Below are 25,144 nucleotides of genomic sequence, written 5' to 3' on the forward strand. Positions count from 1 at the left end.
GTCCTTAAGTGGTTTCCTGGAATCCTATTTCAACCAATAGTATTAAAGCTTTCCTCATTCAATCAGTTGCATAGATCTGACCAATCAGCATGGCTCTACTGGCCCAATCAAACTACTATAAGGATTTGGCATCCTTATTTGCATGAGGATGGACTAGTCAGGAACCAGGGGTGGGAACTTTTGTCCATATAAGCCAACTCTCATCTGGCTGGGAAAGCACCTTCTCCACTAAAGACTGAAGACTGTAAGACACCAAAATGAAAATGTCTCTCACTGGAGCACGGTCGCAGAGCAGAGCAGCCTAGCCAAACAAGGGCCTGGCACCAAGGCTGCCTGGCCAGGGAGCAACCTTAGTCATGCTCTTTTCACAGCAGCTCTGCATCACTACTGAGCTGTTCACGGCAGTGCTATATCAACTGACTGCTCTGAATAGTTTCCTTCATCTCACCCCAAATTGGGGATTCATGTGGCACTAAATTGGTGTCAACTACTATCGTTTGACACCCTTAGGATGTTGTGCTAAATAAAGCAAGTCTCAGAGAGACTAATACCACATGTCACCATTTGTATAAAATATCTAAAGTCATCAAACTCATTAAAACATAAAGAATGGTGGTTGGCAAGGGCTGGTGGAAGAAACGGGGTGTTGCTGTTCAAGGGGTATACAGTTTGTTATGCAAGATGAAAAAGTTTGAGAGATCTGTTGTAGAACGTTGAGCTCACAGCTAATACCGTGTTTCCCCGAAAATAAGACATCCTCCGAAAATAAGACCTACCTACAGGTTTCCTTCTGAGTGAAATATAAGGCATCCCCCGAAAATAAGGCCCCCTCCTAGGCTAAACATGAGAGATTTGGTCCACGGATTCTGAAAGAAATGGAGTCACAAGAAATGCACCAGGAAATTAAGGAATTGGATTGTTACGATGATGTTCCAGAAGATGATGACATGATTGTCATTGAATACATGAGTAAATTCTTGATACTGTAGGATTCAGTTTGTCTGGTTTGTGTTGACAACTACCTTACTACCATACTGTACACAGGTAATAAATTTCCTTTATTTTCACTTAACAATAAATGTGTACCGTATTCGTCTTCATGGAAAAATAAGACATCCCCTGAAAATAAGACCTAGCGCATCTTTGGGAGCAAAAATTAATATAAGACACTGTCTTATTTTCGGGGAAACAGGGTAATACTGTATGGTACATTAAGAGTTTCTTAAGAGGGCATATCTCATGTTGTGGTTTTAACCATAATGAAAAATTTTTCAAAAAGCCCTTGAAAACTAGCTATGTAGATAATAACTGAAAATTTTATATTAAAAGGACACATTCACCCCTGGTGTGGCACAGTAGTTGAGCACTGACATATACCTAGGAGGTCACATGCCCAGGTTGCAGGTTCAATTCTCAGTATGGGGCATACAAAAGGCAGCAGATTAATGATTCTCAATTATTACTGATATCTATCTTCCCCCCACCCCCATATCTCTCCCTTTCTCTCCTTCCTCTCTAAAATCAATAAAAATATTTTTTTAAACTTGGGTTTATTAAGAGGGTTTACTATAGGAAGGGGGAGGAAATGAAGATACACCCTGCTTTCTAAAAATTAGTGAGATAAACAACATCTGAATGTAATTATTACACACTGTGGGGAGAGGAACCAAAGTGCATGACAATGACTGACTTTGAGGTCTTCACATGATTCCAAAATGATATAATTCACATACTCTGAAATGATTTGGATCTGAAAATTATACACTACATCACATGCTAATGTCACTCAGTAAAAGTGACTGTGTACAGTATCTGCAAAAAATATAACCAACTTTTCATGAAAAATGAAAGTCATCCTTACCGTACCATTTAGCAACCTAGCTAAGTTTTATCTGGATCGTTCTGACTGCACCACCAGGCTCATCTTTAATCTTGTTAATTTTATTCTGGTTTGTGAAGCAGCCATGTCATATTAACCAGATTCCTCAACTTTTCTCGGTTAAAATATCTGTGAATTGTTTGTTTATTTAGAATAAATTAAGTAGAAAGCTCTTTAGGAATATTCTAAGATTGAAATCATTTTAATACAGTTCAGTTCTAGTGATCTTAAATATATTATTCTTTACTATTCAATTATCACAACAACAAATAAAGAGAACCTCAAATGTAACACACTATTACAGTGAAGAAAAAATGTGCCAAAAACAGGCTTATGAAGGAATCATATATTCATAAGAGAGAATCCAGTTTCTATCAAGATAATGGATAAAAATCTGTTTTTACAATTATAATGCCAAGGCTATGGTTAAACAGAATGGTGTGTTGAGTCACAATTATAAAGCAGAGGAAAGAAAAGTTCCTTCATGAAAAGCTAAGAAGCTAAGAAGAAATGACAGTATTATGCTATCCTTCATTAAACTGGTTCCCAAAAGGGAAAAAAATAAGAATAACTGCCTTTAAGTCATATGAACTTTTAAAATAGTACCCGAGTTTTCAAAGAAGACTATGTACTAAATGAGGACAAATACAGTAACCTGATCAGAATTCATCCAGCCTGCTCTGGCCAAGTGGTTCAGCTGGCTGGAACATTGTCGGGCACACCAAAAGGTTGCAAGTTTAATGGGAGACAGCCGATTAATGCTTCTCTCTCACATTGATATTGCTCTCCCCGCCCCCTCTTTCCTCACCTCCCCTCCCTCTCTTTCAAATCAGTAAACATATCTTCCAATGAAGATTTAAAAAATAAATTAATCCAGATGTTCCCACTCAAGAATATCAGACCAGAATCACACCAATTAGCACACTCTAAGTTCTGCCAAAACCAAGAGCTGCAATGCCAAGTGTGTATGGTGTGTGTGTGGAAGGATGTGTGGAGCGGAGGGGTACTTTGGTGGCAATTCAAACAGGAAAATCTAGATTTGGCCTTTTAAAAAATTGTTAAGGATATATATTTTAAAAGATGAGTATTAGAAGCTGAGGAAAGAAAAAACCGGTTTGGCTCAGTGGTAGAGCGTCGGTCTGCGGACTGAAAGGTCCCAGGTTCGATTCCGGTCAAGGGCATGTACCTTGGTTGCGGGCACATCCCCGGTAGGGGGTGTGCAAGAGGCAGCTGGTCGATGTTTCTCTCTCATCGACGTTTCTAGCTCTCTATCTCTCTCCCTTCCTCTCTGTAAAAAATCAATAAAATATATTAAAAAAAAAAAAAAAAGAAGCTGAGGAAAGAGGAGAATCCAAGACGGCTGCACAGGTAAACACCTAGCCGCAGGTGCACACAATTTCAATAAAATACAACTAAAATATAAAATGGACATTACCCAGAACTACAGGAAAGTTGACTGACTGGAAATTCTACAACGAGAAGCAAGGAGAAAACCAGAAGGAAGAGCGGAGGAGCTGTAAAAGCCTAAGGTACGGAGACAGACGGCACACGCACAGAGAGGACGGAGCAGGAGAGGAGGGAGGCTGAGTGCCTGGCTGGCGTTCCCTAGCGGGAAGGAGATAAAAGCTCCGACTGTGCTGGGCCCCAGTTCCAAATGCTCTGAATCCCAGTTCTAGGCCAGACCCCGGGGAGCCAGGCTCAAATAGAGGGAGCTGGGCTGTAAGGTGGAAAGGCTGAACCCCGGGGAAGCGGCGAAAGGAGGTCCCGGAGGCACAACATTGCGCGCAGAGAAGGGACGGTTGGCTGTGCCGCAGGATTGCCCTGGCGAGAAGGAGACAGGGTCTCCAGTCTGCTCTGAATGCCACCTCCAACTCCACTTCCAGCTGAACTGAACCCCAATACCGAGCTCATTGGGGGAGAGACTAGACTAGGGGTGTCGAACTCAATCAGAGAAGGGGCCAAAATCTAAAATCCAGCCTAAATCGCGGGCCGAATGGTTTACTGAACAGTCATAAACTGACAATGTTAACCAGAAATGTGAATTTAAAATGAGTGGAACAATCTTTTCCTTAACAGTGCTGTTAACCAACTCACATGCTATCAAGCAAAACAGTAATATTGGTATCAAGCAAAACAGTAATATTGGAATGTACCTAAAATGCTCATTGTTTTGTTTTCTGGCTAGATGTCTGACACCGTTTTCCCCGGATCAATGAGTCAATGTTCGGTTTTATTTCTTGGGCTGTAGCAACCCGCAAAACAGCATGGAGGTTGTCATCGGTAATGCGTGATCTGTGCTTGTTTTTGTTCAGATTCATTATTGAAAACATCTGTTCACAAAGATAGGTGCTCCCGAACATGGATAGAATACGGGCAGCATGAAGTCGGAGCTCTGGCATTGAGTCAGGGGGCAGTAGAGGGTAGAAGACCTCAATTTCAACATCCTGAAACCTTGATTTCAGGCCACTGTCAGACTGAAGCTCGATTATCTCCATCTGAAGGTGATGGGGCACATTGTTGACATCAACTGTAAAAGGATTGGCAAAGATGTCAAAGCCTGAGTGCTGTGTTCTAAAGTCAGAGAAGCGCCGCTCAAATTCACTTAGTAAACGGCTAACTTTGGTAGCCAGCCGACTGCAAGGAAAAGTACCAGAAATAGTGGTTGAGATACTCAAACAAACGGGAAAGTGGGCAAGATTGTCCTGTTCCAGTTGGGACTTCCATAGTTGAAGTTTACGCTGGAATGCTGTGATCATGTCAGACATCTTCGTGATGACTTGTTTGCGTCCCTGCAGCTTCAGATTCAGTTGGGCGAGATGCTCGCATATGTCACACATCATAGCAAAATCACATAGCCAGGCGGGATCCGACAGTTCAGGCAAGGGCTTTCCTTTACTTTCCATGAAAAGAGCAATTTGTTCTCTGAGCTCAAAAAATCTTTTGAGGACTGCGCTCTTGCTCAGCCATCTTACTTCTGTGTGGTATGGCACGTCTCCATGCTCTGCACCCACCTCCTGTAAAAACTGCTGGAACTGGCGATGATTCAGGCCACGTGCCCGTATAAAGTTAATAGTTTTAATGACTGTGGTCATTATGTCATTCAGGTCCAGAACTTTTCCACACATAGCCTCTTGGTGGATAATGCAATGATAAGTAATCAAGGGTGTGTGGCAGTGACTTTTTTGCATTCTTTCCTTCATTAGTCCAACCAAGCCTTTCTTTTCTCCGCACTTTGAAGGTGCGCCATCGGTAGTTAGCCCCACCAACTTTTCCCAGGGTAATTTAAAATTATTTATAGATTTCTCCACAGCCTCAAATATATCTCTACCAGTCGTCGTCCCATGCATGGCAGCTACATCCAAAAGTTCCTCAGTGACAGAGAGGTCGGTCTTCGTAGCACGTATAAAGATGGACAGCTGCGCTGTATCAGTGTTGTCTGTGCTTTCATCGATAGCAAGTGAAAAAGCGAGATAACTGCATGCCTGTTCGGCCAGCTGTGATGTTAGATTTCCTGAGAGTTCTTGAACTCTATCTGCAATGGTGTTTCTTGACAAACTGACATTTTGAAAACTCTGTATCTGGTCTGGGCATACTTGCTCACACACTTTTAGCATGCATTGCTTCAAAAAGGCACCCTCTGAAAAACACCTTGAAGTACGGGCAATTTCTTCAGCCACTATAAAGCTTGCTTTCACTGCAGCATCATTTTTCGCTGTAGCCTTTGTAAACATTTGCTGCTGTGATTGTAGTTTGCCTTTTAGTTCTTTAACAATTTTATGCTTTTCTTCCAAAGTATATTTGCCATACTTAACATTATGTTTGGTGTCAAAATGACGACGTATATTGTACTCTTTCATCACCGACACTGTCTCATAACACAATATACACACTGGTTTGCCCTCTCTAAGCACAAACATGTATTCATTTTCCCATTTGTCATTAAATTGTCTGCCTTCACCGTCAACTTTTCTTTTCCTGGACATTTTGGGATCAATATTGGCAGTAAAAGATGTAGTTTATTGGAAATCTGTGTTAGAAGGAAAAAGTTGAAAACTGCACAGGGATAGCTTGATTTGGCAGATGGAGTGGAGAAAAAAAAAGTCAGTCAATAAATGACTGGGTACAGATAGCAGATTCTGTTGCGATTTTTATGCCTGCACTTTATGCCAGGAACTGGCAGCTTCTGCTGTGTATTTTTTATGCCCGCACACTCACTCTCTCCTCTGCTCTGCCACCCGCACAACCACATCGGATGCCAGACTATAGGTCACGCCTCCTGAATCTCGCATGACTTGTTATCTATGCGCATGCGTAATAGATAGCAAGTACGGCCAGGGAGATCACAAGCCTCCTATGTCACTGCGCGTCATTGTGAAGGAACGCAGCGGAGTGCAGTGATGACAGTGCGGTGCGGGCCACATTGCAAGGCCTGGCGGGCTGGATTTGGCCCGCGGGCCTTGTGTCTGACATGTGTGGACTAGACTGTTTGGTAGCAGGCGAAAATCGAGGGCACCTTTCTCTCAGAGTACTGAAGGACCCTGAGACTCAGGAGCCGCATAGGGCAGGGCTGACAGAAGCCAAGCCTGTAGGCTCCACCCTGAAACCCCGCCCCATCAGGGAAGCTGGGAAAATGCCGAGACAAGGAAATAGATCACAAATGAAAGAAATTGAGAACAAAAAGCGACTGGATATAGAGTTCAAATCTACGCTTATAAGGTTTTTCAAGAATTTCCTAGAAAAGATCGATAAGACCTATGAGGATATGAAAAGGGATCAACTAGAATTAATAAGGAATCAACAAGAAATGGTAAGGGATCAACAAGAAATAAAGAATACATTGTCTGAAATAAAAAAAATTATACAGAGTCCTAAAAACAGAATGGAAGATCGCAAGAATCAAGTCAAAGATTTGAAACACAAAGAGCCAGAAGACACTCCTCCGCAGAAGCTAGAAGGCAAGAGAATCCAGAAAGTTGAAGATAATGTAAGAAACCTCTGGGACAACTTCAAGCGAACCAACATCAGAATTATGGGGGTCCCAGAAGATGAGAGAGAGCAAGATACCGAAAACATACTGAAAGAAATAGTGACAGAAAACTTCCCCCACCTGGGGAAAGAATTAGACTTACAATTCCAGGAAGTGCACAGAACTCCAAACAAAAGGAATCCAAAGAGGACCACACCAAGACAAATCATAATTAAAATTCCAAGAGCAAATGACAAAGAGAGAATATTAAAAGCAGCAAGAGAAAAGCAGGTAGTTACCTATAAAGGAGCACCCATATGATCGTCAGCTGATTTCTCAACAGAAACCATGCAGGCCAGACGGGAATGGCAAGAAATATTCAAGGTGATGAATAGTAAGAACCTACAGCCAAAGATAATCTCTCCAGCAAAGCTATCACTCAGAATCGAAGGTCAGATAAAGAGCTTCACTAATAAAAAAAAATTAAAGGAGTTCATCACCACCAAACCAGAATTATATGAACTGCTGAAGGGGGTTCCTTTAGAAGAGAAAGTAAATAAAGATAAAAATTATGAACAACAAATACGTAGCTATCAACAAGTGAATATGAAATCCAAGGAAATTAAAAAAAAAAACCTGATGAACAATATTAACTGGTGAATATAATAGAATCAGAGGTATGGAAGGGGAGCGAACTGACGATTCTTGGGGAAAAGGGGAGAGGGGGATGTGGGAAGAGACTGAACATAAACTGTGCACCTATGGATGAGGACAATGGGGGGTGGGGAAAAGGCAGAGGGTTGGGTGGGAACCTGGTGGAGGAGAGCAATGGGAGCGGGGGGGGGGGGGGGGGAGGAAGGAACAGTTGTAATAATATGAACAATAAAAATTTTAAAAAATTAAAAATTAAAAAAATAAATAAAAAAGAAGCTGAGGAAAGTCGATGGAGAACGGTTTACAAAGATTAGGATACCTTTTAGCTCTTTAGAACTTTTAGGCATAACATATAATCTCAAATTGTTCTAAACTATGATAAACTTAAAATAAAATTTCATAATTTGTTCAGTATTCAGAGGATAAAATTGTTTGAGGGAAAACTGCATATCTCTAAAGTAAAACTAAGAATGACTGTACTGCTTTAGACATTTAGAATGTTAAGACAGAGCATTATGAACAGAATATAATACACGAGTAAAAAGGAGTAGTAAAGCTGAAAAATGTCTTTCCTGCCTGATTCACTTAAGTTCCACAGATAAACTGTTTAAAGATTCAGCAGCTAATTTTATGAGAAAACTGTCAACACATACCTTACCGAAGAACAATACTTATTACTACTCAGTTGTTAGTGAGTACAACTTCAAAAGTGTAATTAGTTGTGAAAGTTTTATAAAAGCCATTGTCACATCAGAATATCAACTTGAAATAGAATATAAACATAAACTCTTAACTTCCAGATAACAAAAAAACTTACTTGTGAAATACAACTTACGTTTTTATTCAACTAGAGGCCTGGTGCACAGATTCATGTATCGGTGGGGCCTCTGCCATGCCTGCAGGGATTGGGCCAAAATCGGCAGTCAAACATCCCACAGCGGGTCCCGGATTGTGAGAGGGAGCAGGCCAGGCCAAGGGGCCCCACCAGTGAATCAGGCCTCTAGTAGGCATATAAGATCTTTGCTTAATCTCTTCCAGCCCTCCCTGCTTCCTTCTCAGATTCATCAGTCTGCCCCCTGGTGGTCAATATGCATCATAGCTACTGACTGAATGGTCGCTTAGGCTTTTATATATATAGACTAGAGGTCCAGTGCACAAAATTTGTGCAGGGCGGTGGGTAGTGGTGGTGGAGGGGTTATCTCAGCCCAGGTGGCATCCTCTCCAATCTGGGACCCCTCAAGGGATCCCAGTAGGTTCAGGCCTAAACAGGCAGTCAGACATCCCTCTCACAATCCAGGGCTGCTGGCTCCCCCAACTGCTCACCTGCCTGCCTTCCTGATTGTCCCTAACCACTTCTGCCTGCCAGCCTGATCACCCTTTAATCACTCCCCTGCCAGCCTGATTGCCACTAATTGCCCTCCCCTATCAGCCTGGTCCCTCCCAACTGCCCTCCCCTGCTGGCCATCTTGTGTCCACATGGGGGCTGCTATTTTTTACCATATGGGGCAGCCATCTTGTGTGTTGGAGTGATGGTCAATTTGCATATTACTTTTATTAAATAGGATTATAAAAGATATTAGAATAAGCCATGATGAAAGTTATCAGCTAAAGGGGTTTCACCATTTTACAATTAAAAATACCATTAAATACTAGTATATAATGAACCAGTTATATTGGGGAAATGACTAACATACTTAGAAATATGAAAAGAGAAACTGTAAACACACTGAGACACCTGTGGTTAAAAAATATTCATTTTCCTTTAAGAATATTTAGCTGGACACATGCTTGTCCCGATTTTCCAACATCTCTTGTGGTTTGGGTACATGACTAAGTTCCAGTCAGTGATGTGTGAACAGAAGTGAGGTAGCCTCCTGGCTCCTGGCCTTCTTAGACTGCCTCCCCCTTTTCATTCTTTGTTTTTAAATCCTCTAGAAATGGTAGACCACCACACAGAGGAAGCTGGTTCCCAACAACACAGCAACTTGAAAATAGTCCAGAGATAAACACCTAAAAACTGGTTAAGTCAGCGCTGGGCCAGGGGACCTGAGGCTGTGCCTCCCTTCCTGGCTGGGTTTGACAGGGAACCTCAGGCTATGACCCCACCCAGGGGAGCTTGACGGGGGATCTCAAAGTGCAGCCCCAGTGCTGGGTTGGAGGAACTCAGGCCGCGCCCCCGTCCAGCAGGACTTGAGGGGAACCTGAGGCTGCGCCTACCTCCCGGTGCTGGGCATGACAGGTTATCTCAGACCGTGTCCCCCACCTGGCAGGGCTTTATAGAGGACCTCAAGGCACGCCCTCCACTCCGGTCTGGGCTGGGGGACCTCAGGCCATGCTCCCCTCCACCCCTCTCAGTCCTGGCGCCCAGGCAGGGGACTGAGGCTAAGCCCCCTGCCTGGTAGAGCTTGACAAGGGTGGGAATGGGGGTCTGAATCTAGCCCAATGGAGGGACTGGGGCTGGCTGGGTCTGGGTTTCATGCAATTTTGAGGTGCGTGTGGGTGGGCGGGAACTTGATTCTGGGTCCCGAGGTGTGCCCCAGACTCTCACAGGAGGAAGGTTTTCATATACATTTTACTAATTTTCTTTCATGTATGACACTTCTATTATAAAGAGAAAATAGCAATATTAAATTATTTCCTCTAATTGATCCCCTTTTAATGTGCATGAATTTCATGCAGCAGGTCACTAGTATGTCAACCTGTTAACCGAGTGGGACCTATAAATACATCAAACGTAAACAATATCGGGAACGGGTAGGACGTATGAATACATCCTTGAAATACATGTTGCGCCCCGAGAGGGACGGTATATATTTTTTGTAATTTTATTTTATTTAATATTTTATTGATTTTTTGCAAAGAGGAAGGAAAGGGGAGGGATAGAGAGTTAGAACTATCGATGAGATGAGAGAGAAACATCGATCAGCTGCCTCTTGCACACCCCCCACTGGGGATGTGCCGGCAACCAAGGTACATGCCCTTGACCGGAATCGAACCCGGGACCTTTAGGTCTGAAGGCCGACGCTCTATCCACTGAGCCAAACTGCTTTCGGCTATTTTTTGTAATCTTTATCATTGTTTGTAAAATTTATAATTTTTTAATTCGAAGTGTCCATTTTTTTTTTGTCGGTATTCTTTTCTATTTTTTTGTAATTTTGTATTTTCCTTTGTGCTTTATATATATAAATAAACAATATATATATATATATATATATATATATATATATATATATATAATTTATTTTCATTAAGTATAAATAAATAAGAAATAACATGAAATTACATCCTCCGGGTGTGACGTACTGACACGTCCTAGTGAAAGAGTACGCGCATGTTACAGGTTGCGTAATTTAAAAGGGAACTCCCCGGTTAACAGGTTAAGTAAAAACAATGACAAAAAACAGCCAACTAAAATGAACCCTCTTCCTACCCAGACTCTGCCAGAACATGCTTAGTTTCAACAATTCTTTGTATTACCCATTTAGGAGCTATAAATGGAGAGCTGTGGCTTTTTACTTTTACACTTCGGCCAGTATTCTCATCAGCAAACTCTTCCTTAGACTTCACATTCATGTTTTAGATTTCTATCTAGTATGTGAGAATACAGTGAATCTCACACTGCTGTCTTGATGACTAGATTCCAGATGGACAGTTAAATCCCCAGTTACAGAACAATTTTTTTTCAAAGTTTTTCTTTTTTATTGATTCCAGTGAGGAAGGGAGAGGGGGGAGAGAGAGAGAAAAACATCAATGTTGAGAGAAAATCATTGACCGGCTGCCTCCTACATGCCCCCCATTGTGGATCAAGCCCACAATCTGGCCATGTGCCCTTAACTGGAATTGAACCCAGGCCCCCTCAGTCCACAGGCCAACACTCTATCAACTGAGCCAAACCAGCTAGGGCAGTAGAACAATTTCACAGAAAAATAGGTCCTTCATGAGTGTGAATCCTAACTTCTAGAGAAGGACAATACGAGGAAACATCTGTTCTTGGGTGGGAAGAGGGACTACTTACCCTTTAAAATCTCTTCAACTGTAAGATTCTGCTTTTAAGTTGACAATCTTTATAAATTCATTTTATAAAACAAAACAAAAAATGAGTTTATAAACTATAAAGCTACACTTAAAACCTCAGCTTTATGCAATTTTTTAATAAATTAAATCTGATGTTACATTAATAATCAAATTTTAATTATCTAGGATCACACTATCCAGTGTCATATTGCATGACAGAAGGAAAGAAAAAAAAAGTCCAGAATGTTCCTTTGAGTCAAACAAAAGATAGTGCCAGACAGGCCCAGCATTAAATCGCAGGGAAATGATGAAAGTGAAGATACAATATATTTGAGAATTGAAACTAAGACTGACATTATGGTTAGTTCATCTATAACCCAGCAGCAGTCTTAACTGACAAAATAAGATGGCCAAAGTCCCATGTAAAATATAACCCTCCTTCAGACAGCAGAGATTAGTTAGGATGATTATACAAGTAATGCCTTATAAAGAGGGCAGACCAGCAGATGAACGAAAAGCTAGAAATTAAATGAAAAGCAGGGCAGACAGAAGAAATGACCTAAGTAGATCAGCACGTATATGACAATTGCAAATAACAGATTACAGAGAAACAGTAGCCAGTGATCAGAAAGAGGACGGTATTTTTTAAAGCATTAAAATTGGCAAATTATCAATAAAACTATGTAGAAACATATAATTATATCCAGGTATATCCCAACCTAATCTCTAAAACTCTATCTTTACTTTTCTCCCCAGCAAGTGACAACTTTTCTGAGTAATCATTTCAACTATGTTCTTATCAGAAGTTTTCTTCACCCTCATCTTTCTACCTCATGTGTTCCTAGCCAATCCTCACTACTGTCATGAACAACAACCCCCACACCCCCACCCCCGTGAGGTGTTGGAGAAAATCCTCACAATAGGCATGCTTAGAAAGTTAATGTTTCTAACATGAGGAGATGGGAAGAGGGAACTCTTGGCTAGTGCACTAAAACTAAGGAGATGACCTGTGTGGCCAGGAAATGGGTTATATATGTGAGAATTGAGCAAATATGTAAACATGGTGGCATAATGGGAACCGGATTTCTCACTGTTGGCAAAGCAAAGTAAAATGTGGAATGTGGGAAGGTTAGAATAAAATATGTGCGGTTGAACTAGAAATGGAGGTACCATATTGAACTCATGGTTCTAAACATATATAGAAACAAAATAAGTGTATGTGTGAGAGAGTGAGAATATGCATGTAATTTTCCTACCTCTATCAACTCAAAAATAGGCCCAGAAACAATGACACCCCATAAAAAATGACCACATCTCGTGACTAGATCTTTTCTAAATAAATAACATTCTCCCACTAAAAGAAGACAGGGGTCCTTGAAGTGGCTGAATACAGGGGATGTACATGGCAAGTCTTGAACATTTCAGTATGTCAGTAAAAAAATGCAAAATGGTGGAGCATACTAAAAGATAATTTAAAAAAACATCGATAAGCCAAATCATAAAAAAATCTTAATATCTAAATATTGTTAGTACTATCAGTTAAATTATAGTAACAAATGATTGAATAAAACAGAAATCTATGTTCACACTGACAAAAAACACAGATATTATGAATGTATAATGTTTATATATTGTATAGTGAATACATAAATACATGTATTCTTACAGACATGGAGGGAAAGGAAACACCTACCTCTGAGCAGAATACCTAATGTTAATAACTGTAGAAAGAATGATGTAATTAGGGGAAAAACGATTCAACAACCATCATAGTAAAAACTGATTCAGACAAAAATCAATGTTAAAACTAGAGGTAAAAGTCTGATGAGGAAAGCTGAGGAACCAGACAGATACCAACAGTGATCACGTCAATAGTAATGGTACAAACTGACACTGTGCCACCTGATGTGATGCTGTGAGAAAACAGTATCTCTTCTGTGGTATTCCTGACAAATGCAGAACCTAAATCTAATCACGAGGGGCCATTAGAAAACCACAAACTGAGAGATAACTCCACAAATAACTGATCTTAACTCTTCAAAGGTGTCAAAGACATAAAAAGAACATGAAAGACACAGTTGCTCCAGATTGAAGGAGAGCAGGGACTTGTGACAACTAAATACACATGATCCTGGACTGAATCCTGGACTCTTTAGGATATTATTTTGCTATAAAGGTCATTACTGAGACAGTTGGTGAAATTTGACATCTGTGGATTAGACTGTATTACTGTATCAATGTTATTAACTTCCAGATTTTGATGGGTATACTGAGATACTGTGTTTACAAAGTACAAGTTACCGTACAGTATTTAGGGGAGAAATAGGCATCAAGTCTGCACTTACTCTCAAGTCATTCATAACCCCTAGAGGGGAGGGGCTTCCATTTTGACCCCCCAGAAGACTTTTTGGTTGAAATAAAAGGGGGAGGGGTGTTGCTACTAGCACTTAGTAGGTAGTAGCCTGGGCCACACTTACATCTCCAGTGTTGAGGGTAAGCCTGATAGGTAGGGAAGGCAACTCCTGCCACTATAAGGATGAGCTACCTCTTTACCATTAAAAATGAAGAAATGAAGTCATTAGTGTCCTGAAGACCCAGATATTCCCACTGAACTATCAGCTCCCTGATGTTTCTACTGCAATAGAGAACTGGAACAATTGCTGAGAATATTTTCTACACCCACTTACCTAGCACCCTCCACCACTAACTTTCTTTTTTCTCTGGAGATTTGGGAAATATCCTACATAAAAATTCCTTGGGGCCAAAACCGGTTTGGCTCAGTGGTAGAGCATCGGTCTGTGGACTGAAAGGTCCCAGGTTCGATTCCGGTCAGGGGCATGTACATTGGTTGTGGGCACATCCTCGGTAGGGGGTGTGCAAGAGGCAGCTGGTCGATGTTTCTCTCTCATAGACGTTTCTAGCTCTCTATCCCTCTCTCCTCTCTGTAAAAAAAATCAATAAAAAATATATTTTAAAAATTCCTTGGGAAATTAAGCTTAGTTTTGCACAGAAAACATGAATCCTAATTTCTTATATATAAAACAAATCTATCATTTCCACCATATTAACTTATGCCATTTAACTTAATGCTTAAAACTGGATCCCATTTATTTCCTCCTCTTCAAAAGTCAAAAGGGCCCAGCTGTGTGGCTCAGTGGTTGAGCACAGACCCAGGAACTACACAGCTGATTCCTAGTCAGGGCACATGCTGCGGTTGTGGGCTTGATCCCGAGTAGGGGGCATGCAAGAGACAGCCAATTAATGATATTCCTCTCTCATGGATATTTCTATCTCTCTATTCCTCCCTTCCCTTTCTAAAAGTCAATAAAAAAAAAATTTTTTTTTAAGTCAAAAGGTACAATTTCCCCTTATTTCTGTTTCTCTATGTTCTCTTCTTTTTAACCCCTTTTAAGTAGTCTTTTAATGTCTTAAAGGCAAATGGATGACCTATTTCTTACAAGCGCTAGGGATTTTATACTGCACTCTTCCTGAAGTAGGCTTCTCCATTCCTTGCCTATCTATTTCCATAAAGATACATAACTTCCCTGGGGTCTAAAATATTTTTAATTCCTTCTTAATAAAGAACTATACCACTAAGGATCAAAATTTCATTTTTAGAGCTTACTGGTCCATCTAAAATTTAAAATTCAGATATAATTCCACTTAAAATTAAAAGGATCTTGAAAAAAACATTTCAGTTGGAGGTTTAAAAAGAAATTAAAACATTTAATAAAGCAAGCCTCTTCAGAGAATAAAATGTGGTTTGGCACTATTGTTTTAAGACAGGGCATTACCCACATTACACCTTTCAATCAACTCAACCCCATAGCTCTTTGGTTTTACAAACAAGCACTATTTCTTCTGACATTATCTAGCAACAATAAATAGGTCTTCTGCTTACTAGGTTGCATGACCTGATTTACTTTAGGCCAGAGAGATTCCTTCAAAATCAGGTCAAGTACATGTACAATGCTGCCTTCTATGTCATTAAGTAGCAAAAAAAAAAAAAAAAAAAAAAAAAAAAAGACTCCAATATTAAGTTTAAAACAAAGTTAAAAAACTGAAGATAAATAAGTTGGCCACAAGGGTAATTGATTATTGAATTAATATAAGTATATATGATAAAATTAGTTCAAATCTTTTGAACAAACACATCACTATTACTTCATCCTTAAGTGAAATAACAGACAAAAAGACCTGGAAAGAAATTTTTATTCTTCAAAGTAATTTGATATTATAATAATCTTAGCTTATTTGTCAACATATTCCACAGCTCTGTTCAATGAAAGAGTCTATAAGCAATGAATACACCAGCACTCAGATCTGGTGTCTAAGTACTAATCCACATAAAAAACACAAGGACCCTTGATTAAATGGATGATTCCATGATTGAAACAGGTCAAGTACAAGATGAATCTGGGTAATCTTATGTGCAAAACGCAAGGGAAGTGCTCAAAGATGACGGGGTTATATCAAAAGGACACAAAAGATAGCTGGAAATGGTGATACTAGCTAAATCTATTGTAAACATATTTACTAAGTAAAAAACTATTGAGTCTATAGTGATCAAGAGGGTGGGGGAAAGGGAGAGAATTCTTCTTTATAGAATTCGAGTTATTAAATGTGGAAGAAATAGCAATTAGAAAATTCCATTCTGCCACTGTCATTGTAAAAAATGATGCAGGCAAAAATCAACAATGGCTGCTAAAATAAAGGGATAAAACGAACAGTGGGAGAAGGATATTCACATGAGAGCAGAGCAGCACCCACAAGCTTACTGACAAATTAAATTGTAAAAGGAAAAATGTACCTGTATTTTGGAGAAAGCTAGTTAACAATGTGTTGTGTAGTTTCTGATGTGAAGCAACATATAACGTATCACTTGGAAGTATTCTTGCCAAAATATGTTTAACCTGAACCTAATCAAGCTTATCAGACTTAGCTTCTAGTGTTCTCTGACACTATATTACTTGAATGATGAAACAGCTTATATGATGACATCAGCAGAAAACTAGAGGCCATGAAATTTGTGCACTGGGGCAGGGGGGTGACGGTGCCTCAGCCTGGCCCACTCCCTCTCACAGTCCGGGACCCCTTCCTTATTACCGCCTGCTTGTTTGCTGCTCCTTAGTGCTGCCACAGAGGCAGGAGATGTGTCTGCCACCTCTGCTGCACTCGCCAGCTGTGAGCCCGGCTTCTGGGAGTGCACTGACCAGTCATCCCGCCATTCAGTTGATTTGCATATTAGGCTTTTATTACTGTATATAGGACTAGAGGCCCAGTGCACAAATGTGAATATCTGCTACCATGTCAATATCCTTCTTCCACTGTTGTTTTACCCCCTCATTTTGTGAGTGGGGAGAAGGGGTGTCCAATCTGGCACCCTCTCCAATCTGGGACTCCTAGGGGGATGTCTGATGTCCCTGTGAGATCGGGCCTAAACCAGGAGTTGGACATCCCTCTCACAATCCAGAATTGCTGGCTCCTAACCGCTTGCCTGCCTGCCTGATTGCCCCTAACTGCTTCTGCCTGCTAGTTCGATTGCCCCCAACTGCCCTCCCCTGCCGACCTGATCTAGCCCAATTATCCTCACCTGCCTACCCAACTGCTCCTAACTGCCCTCCCCTGCCAGCCCAATCGCCCCCAACTGCCTTCCCCTGCAGCCCTGGTTGCCCCCAACTGCCCTCCCCTGCCGGACAACTTTGTGGCAGCCATCTTATGGCGACATGAGGGTGTTATGTGAGGGTGCAAGGACCACCTAGTATTTATTAGCATAGATAATCATATAAATTCTGAATATGGAACATTCTACAAGACAAATATCCTGGGCCCTTAAAAAAATCAGTTCCATGTGAAATTTTTCAAAGATGAGGGGAGTGCTCAAGACTAAAAAGTACTATAATCATATCACCAGTTAGTTATGAGACTGTTCTTTTTCTTAAGTATAATATCCCACACACACACACACACACACACGAGCTATGTGTGTGCAATTATGTAAAAATGTTAACAGAAAATCAATCTAGGCAGAGAGGTATGGGCTCTTTCACACTTTCTATATATTTTAACTTATTCATAATAAAAGGTTAAGAGTGAGGAAAATAAAGTAGAATGTTATAAATCAGGATCCCAAAACTTTCAGAGTGTCTACAAAACCAAAACCATTTCCACAATAATAATGTTATGTGCCTTTTTCATAATGTTGACATTTGTACCGAGTAAAGGCAATGGTGGGCAAAGCTGGTGCCTTACCACAAAACAAAGTAGGGACTCCAAAGGGTATTAAGTAGTCATATTCTTCACTTCCACATACTTCACAGTTAAAAAATGACAGTTGCACATTAGAAAAAGCCCTTGATGAAAGATTAAAAATTTATTTTATCATATCACAATTCTCGAAGGCTCTAATATGCTGTGTGACAACATTAAGTATGATTCAACACTTCTGCTGTGTACAAAGTATCTGTTGTGTTAAAGAGAAAACATTACTGCTCAAGTTGCCAGATAAACTAGCCACTTTTTTCCCTGGAATACTACTCCTTACTTGAAAGACTGACAAACTATGCTTACATAGACTTGAGTATTAGGCAGACCACTTTTTCAAAAATGAACAAAGTGGGCCTCTAATTGTCAGTCATTTTTCTTAGTCATTTCTACCAATGAAAAATTTCAACTTTTAAGCAAAAACTAAAATCCTGAAGAACTTTTATCTACCACTGTGAACTTGATAGCTTCCCAATACCTAAAGGCTTTTCAGATGAGTTTGTTAGTGATAGTATTGTGATATTTTGATACTGTATAATGAGGTGTGAGCCCATTTGCATGAAATCAGTGTAACTAGAATTTTCCAAATGACAAATGTATGATGTTACAAAGCAGGCATATGTAAAAGGTCCATTCAAAGTGCAAGACAAATAGATTTTAATGTTAACAGCATGGAAAGTTATTATTAGAATGGTGCTAAGATTTCAAGCTGCAACTAATCTTTATATATAAAAGCCTAAGCGACCATTACAGCAAGAACGACTAGAATGACTGGTCGTTATGATGTGCACTAACCACCAGGGGGCAGACGTTCATCGCAGGAACTGCCCCCTAGTGGTCCGTTCACTCTCACTGGGGGAGCACCCTCAGCCAGAAGTCAGGCTCACGGCTGATGAGTGCAGCTGCCACAGCAGGAGCCTCTCCTGACTCCATGGCAACACTATCAAGTGGCAACAGCAGGTGCAACAGGCTGGGATGACTGTGAGCAGCATGGGTGCCCCGCCTGATTGGGGGTTTTCCCTGGCCACCTGCCACTTGGCACACTGTTACATCTCCCAAGGGATCCCGGGATGTCTGACTGCTGGCTTAGGCCCAATCAAAGTGCCATTCTATGTAAAAGGCAGTCAGTCTGAACAACTCAGTGACTCAGGGAAACACAGGGAACTCAGGGTGAGCCTGTCTCCACGCTTGACTCACCCACTCAATGGTGCTCGCAGGACAGACCATGGCGACCCAATCCGTGCATGTGCAGCAGCTGCTGAAGTTCAAGCAGCAGGCTGTGCAGCAGCAGAAGGCCATCGAGCCACAAGCCGGCAGTTGGACATCCCCTAAGGGGTCCCAGACTAGGGAACCCCCTCTCCCAGTGCACGACTTTCACGCACCAGGCTTCTAGTCTTTTTTTTTTTTTTTAAATATATATTTTTTTATTGATTTTTCACAGAGAGGAAGGAAGAGAGATAGAGAGCTAGAAACGTCGATGAGAGAGAAACATCGACCAGCTGCCTCTTGCACACCCCCTACTGGGGATGTGCCCGCAACCCAGGTACATGCCCTTGACCGGAATCAAACCTGGGACCTTTCAGTCCGCAGACCGACGCTCTATCACTGAGCCAAACCGGTTTCGGCGCAGGCTTCTAGTCTTTAATAAATTCCCATTTGTTGAGTTTACAATTATGTGAAAAATCTATTGAAAATACCACATAGATGTGTAAGGCTGAATTTCTTCATATATTTCAACCAAAACTACATAATGAAATATACTTAATTCAGGGGATATGAGAATTCAGCTATCTTTTTATTAAGCCAAACTATTACTTTCTTTCTTTTTGTTTTGTTTTTGTTTTTAGAAAAAGGAAGGGAGAGGAAGAGGGAGGGAACATCAATTTGTTGTTCCACTATTTAAGCATTCTTTGGTTGATTCTTGTATGTGCTCTGACTGGACTCAAACCTGAAAACTTGGCATATCAGGACAATGCCCTAACTAAGCTATCCGGCTAGGGACTATTAAGCCAAACATTAAAGAAAGTTGCAAAACTTTCTATTCACTATTTTTTAAAGAATATTTATTTCATAAAAATATTGTTAACATGTAATGGGTTGTTGTTATTTTTAGTTTTAGAGAAGGTAGGAGAGGGAAAGGGCGAGGGGGAGGTAGAGAAACACTGCTGTGATCAACTAACATAGACTGGTTGCCTCCCACATGAACGCCAATCGGGGACCGTACCCCTAACCTGGGCGTGTGCCTTGACTGACTGGGAATTGAACAAGAGATCCTTCTGTACATGGGACAACACTCAACCAATTGAGCCACATCAGCCAGGGCAGGTTATTGTTACTTTGAAGTGAAATACTAGTATTTTTTAAATGTTTCACATCTCTAATTTGATAAATATTGATATAACATATAATCAAAAGCTCTTTGGGATTCTCAATCATTTTTTTAAGATTTGTAAAGTAGTCGTAAGACTAAACAAATGATTTAACTGTTGCTCTGGAAATCAATACACAATTTTCAATAAATCAGAAACCTCACCTTAGCATTAATGACTAGTCTTTATACTACCCTGACTCCTGGCAAGTTAGCTCTGTTGAAATTAACTTTAAGCACCTTTTTATTTCTTGTAGAAGTTGGGCACCAGGAGTATACAGCACAATTTACTTTGACAAAAATCCCACTGACTCTTTATAAAGGTAAAAGAACAAAAAATAAAAGGACGCCATAAAAAAACACACACACTCATTCTTTAGTTGCTTAAAATTGGCTCAATCTAACAAAAAGATTAGACAATTTCAAACTGATTTTCAGTAACATTTATCACTCTAACAAACTATTTAAGTAAAGACATCTGTATATATAAAGCCTAAGCAACTGTTACGACCAGTTGACCAAATGACCGGTCGACCAAACAACCAGTCAACTGGTCACTATGACGTGTGCTCAGCCAACCTCCCACGGTCCCTCCCTGATGGCTGGCCAGATGGTCAGTGCGCTCCCACAACCAACCTCCCACGGCTGGCAGACCTCCCATGGTCCCTACCCCGGCCAGCCTGATTGGCCCCGATTGCTAGCCAGGCTGAGGTACCCCACCTGTGCACGAATTCGTGCACTGGGCCTCTAATCCTAACCAATGAAAGAGTAATATGCAAATTGATCATTACAACACACAAGGTGGCAGTCCCCATGTGGACACAAGATGGCTGCCACAAGATGGCTAGCAGGGGAGGTCAGTTGTGGACAATCAGGCAAGCAGGAGAGGGCAGTTGGGGGGGGGGAGGGGGGACGACAGGCAGTAGATGCAGTTGGGGGGATCAGGCCTGCAGGGGAGGGCAGTTGGGGGGGAACCAGGCAGGCAGTAGAGGGGACCAGGCCTGCAGGGGAGGATAGTTGGGGGGGACCAGGCCTGCAGGAGAGGGCAGTTGGGAGGACCATGCCTGCAGAGGAGGGCAGGTGGGGGGGGGGGGGGCTAGGCCTGCAGGGGAGGGCAGCTGAGGGGACCAGGTCAGCAGGGGAAGGCGGGAGGGGGGGGGGGGCGCGTGAGAATCAGGCCTGTAGAGATGGGCAGTTGAGGGAGACCAGGCAGGCAGGGGAGGGATCTGCAGGGGAGAGCAGTTGAGGGGAACCAGGCAGGCAGGGGAGGGAAGTCCGGGGGGACCAGGCTTGCAGGGGAGGGCAATTGGGAGGGCCAGGTTTGGCAGGAGAGGGTAGTTAGGGGTGAACAGGCCAGCAGAGGAGGGCAGTTGGAGGCAACCGGGGCCTCCAGGGTAGGACAGTTAGGGATGACCAGGCCAGCAGAGGGCAGCTGAGGGGACCAAGCCTGCAGGGGAGGGATATTGGGATGGGGGGGACCAGGACTGCAGGGGAGGGTAGTTGTGGGGAAACCAGGCCTGCAGGGGAGAGTAGTTGGGGGGGACCAAGCAGGAAGTGGAGGGCAGTGGGGGGGGGGCAGTCTGCAGGGAGGACAATTGGGGGGGGGGGGCGCAGGTTCGGCAGGAAAGGGTAGTTGGAGCAAACAGGCCGGCAGGTGAGGGCAGTTGGGGGCGACCAGGCCTGCAATAAAAGACAGTTATGGGTGACCGGGCCAACAGGGGAGGGCAGCTGAGGTGACCAGGCCTACAAGGGAGGGATGTTGGGGGGGGGGACCACGCCTGCAGGGGAGGGTAGTTGGGGGGAGGGGGGACCAGGCAGGAAGTGGAGGGCAGTTAGGGGGGACCAGTCCTGCAGGGGAAGGCAGTTGAGGGGACCAGGCCTGCAGGGGAGGGCAGTTGAAGGGACCAAGCCTGCAGGGGAGGGCAGTTGAGGGGACCATGCCTGCAGAGACGGGCAGTTGGGGGAGGCCAGGCCTGCAGGAAAAGGCAGTTCGGGGGGAACAAGCCTGCAGGGGAGGTAGTTGGGGGGGAGACCAGGCCTGCAGGGGAGGGCAGTTGAGGGCGACCAGGCTTTTAGGCAGGCGAGCAGTTGGGAGCCAGCAGTCCTGGATTGTGAAAGGGATGTCTAACTGTCCGTTAAGGCCCGTTCCCACCAGGATTGTGCCTAAACGGATAGTCGAACATCCCTCGAGGGGTCTCAGATTGGAAAGGGTGAAGGCTGGGCCGAGGGACACCCCCACCCCCATCGCCCCATGCATGAATTTCGTGCACCGGGCCTCTAGTTTTTAATAAAAAGGCAAAGCCAAACAAATTATTCTCAAAATCTATGCTGAACTACATTATGACTTACATATTGCATTAAGAATGAAGTTGGACCCTTAACTTTTATCATATACACAAATTAACTCAAAATAAATAAAAGATTTCAATATGAAATTTAAAACTATAAATCTTTTAGAACAGTTGAAAAGTTACATGACATTCAATTTGGCAGTGATTTCTTGGATATGACATTAAAAGCACAGATTAGAAAAAATAAATTGGAGTTTGCTGAAACAACTTTTGTACATTTAAGCACACTATCAAGTGAGTAAAGAGAGAATTCATAGGATGGGGGAATCTATGTGAAAAATTATATATCTAAGAAGGGGTTAATATCAAGAATATATAAATGACTCCTCAACAATAAAAACAAACTCAATTCAAAAATGAGCAAAGTACCTGCATAGACATTTCTCCAAAACAGATATAAAAATGGCAAGTACATGAAAAGAGGCTCAACATCACTAGTTAGCAAAACAAACCACAAGCAGATAACCATTTCACAGCCTTTATAATAGTTATTATTAAAAAACCCCTCAGGTGATGTTTAACCACTGAGCTGGTGTTGCTCAGTGGTTAAACACCAAGCCATGCACCAAGATGTCACCATTTGGATTCCTAGTCAGGGCACATGTCCAGTTTTCAGGATGGATCACCAGTAGGGGGTGTGCAGGAGCCAGCCAATTGCTGTTTCTCTCACTGCTGTTTCTCTCTCTCTCCCCCTCTCATAAATCAATAAAAACATATTAAAAACTCAGAAAAGGTGTGCCGGTGATGATGTGAAGAAATTAGAACCCTTGTGCATTACTGTTGGGAATGTAAATGGTACAGTCAAGGTGGAAAACAGTTGGGACAGTTCAACAAAGATCTACCATATGTCCCCAAAATTCTACTCCAAGGACAAATCCAAAAGAATTAAAAACAGGGATCCAAATAGCCAAAAGGTAAAAACAACCCAAGTGTTCACCAACAGATGAATAGCTAAACAATGGGGTGTTGTCTACACTAATAAAAGAGTAAGATGCAAATTGACCGTACCTTCATGACGCCCACCAGCCAATCAGGATTATGCAAATTAACCCAACAAAGATGGCAGGTTAATGTGCATATTCAGGCATCAAGCGGCTAGGGGCAGGGTGGGACGCTTGCGTCGTCACCATGGTGACAGTGCAGGTGTTCCGCACCCCCATAGCCGTTCCAGGCCCCAGGGCAGCATGGGAAGGCAGAAAGGTGGCTCCGGCCAGAGTGAAGGTGGTGCCCACAGCTAGGGGAAGGAAGGCCCATTCTTGCACAAATCTTTGTGCATCAGGCCTCTAGTTCAGCTATAAAAAGGAATGGAATTTTTATATAGGCTACAACATGGATGGACCTTGACAAGATTATACATAATAAAATAACTCAAATGAGATACCTACAATAGGCAAGTTCATCCTATATAATAAAGAGGTAATGTGCAAACTGACCATCATACCCTGGCACAAGATGCAGTTGTGGGCGATCAGGTTGGCAGGGGAGGGCAGTTGGGGGAGATTAGGTCTGTAGAAGAGGGCAGTTGGGGGTGACTAGGCCAGTAGCGGAGGGCAGTTAGACATCAATCAGGCTGGCATGGGAATGGTTAGGGGTGATCAGGCTGTCAGGCAGAAGCGGTTAGGGGCTATCAAGCACGCAGGCAGGTAAGCAGTTGCAAGCTAGCAGTCCCGGACTATAAGAGGGATATCCGGCTGCTGGTTTAGGCCCAATCCCACAGGGACATCCGGCAGTCGGACATCCCCCTAGAGTCCCAGACTGGAGAGGGTGCAGGCTGGGCAGAGGGACAACCACCCGCGCCTAGTAGAAACAGAAAGTAGAATAGCGTTTACTAGGACTGGAAGGAGTATAGGAGGAGTCATGAGTTATTGTTTAATGGGTACAAAGTTTTTGTTGGAGAGGATTAAAATGCTTCGGGTTACACAACATTGTGAATGTATTTAATGTCACTAAATTGTATATTTGTATATAATATATATTTATTAAAAAAATGGTTACCTTTTTAAAAAAATGACATTTATTTTTTGCAAGAAAATTTAATTGCCTTAATGTTTGTTAGTATTTTTCAAATAAAAATATTAAGAGTTGAGCCCTCTAATAAAAATAATACGAGTCACTGATAATGCTTTACTTACCCGTTTGGGGCCACTAAAAATCTTTCTGGTATTTTCCTTTGATTTATCTCCTTGTTTACTTGGGGGCTTCTTCACACTTTCAGGAACACCAGGCAAGTCTTCTGTAAAATCCAAGTTTTCTGAAATGGTAATCAAAACTATCTAGCTTTCTAAGATTTCAAATTATCTACCAAACAATCTATGGACATTTCGTGGGGAGGGGAGAGGGGCAAAAACAATAAAGGAATAAAAGCACGACACAGTTGATAAAATACTGCCAAAAATATTAGCTCATTCTCCCATTCTCACCCTATTTGTCACTTGTTCCACCCCCACCATCAAGAAAAAATTGAGAAACCTACTTGCTCCAGTTTTTATTTTGTATAAATGGCAAAATCAATTATTTTACAAAATAACTGCTGGATACCTATGAACATTGACATTGGTATGACCTAGTTTAAACACATACATAATATCAAGTGGTATCTATCTTAAACATTTTCCTAGAATTTAAAGACACAATCATGTTGGGCTTCA

The 25,144-nt window shown here is 42.1% G+C and overlaps 1 protein-coding gene across 4 annotated transcripts in view; it reads right to left on the bottom strand.

The window, feature by feature from the left end:
- WAPL (WAPL cohesin release factor) overlaps nucleotides 1–25,144 on the bottom strand; it is a 92,340-nt gene that overhangs the window by 45,509 nt on the left and 21,687 nt on the right. For 2 of the 4 annotated variants that reach the window (XM_084904134.1, XM_084904136.1), the window contains one exon: nucleotides 24,629–24,729. In XM_084904134.1, the coding sequence (XP_084760260.1) occupies nucleotides 24,629–24,729 (101 nt within the window). Of the gene's footprint in view, nucleotides 1–24,628; nucleotides 24,748–25,144 lie in introns of all 4 variants that reach the window. The other 2 variants (XM_084904133.1, XM_084904135.1) reach the window with 1 other exon arrangement.

This window comes from Pipistrellus hanaki (assembly GCF_964339955.1).
Source record: "Pipistrellus hanaki genome assembly, chromosome: 14".
Lineage (NCBI taxonomy): Eukaryota > Metazoa > Chordata > Mammalia > Chiroptera > Vespertilionidae > Pipistrellus > Pipistrellus hanaki.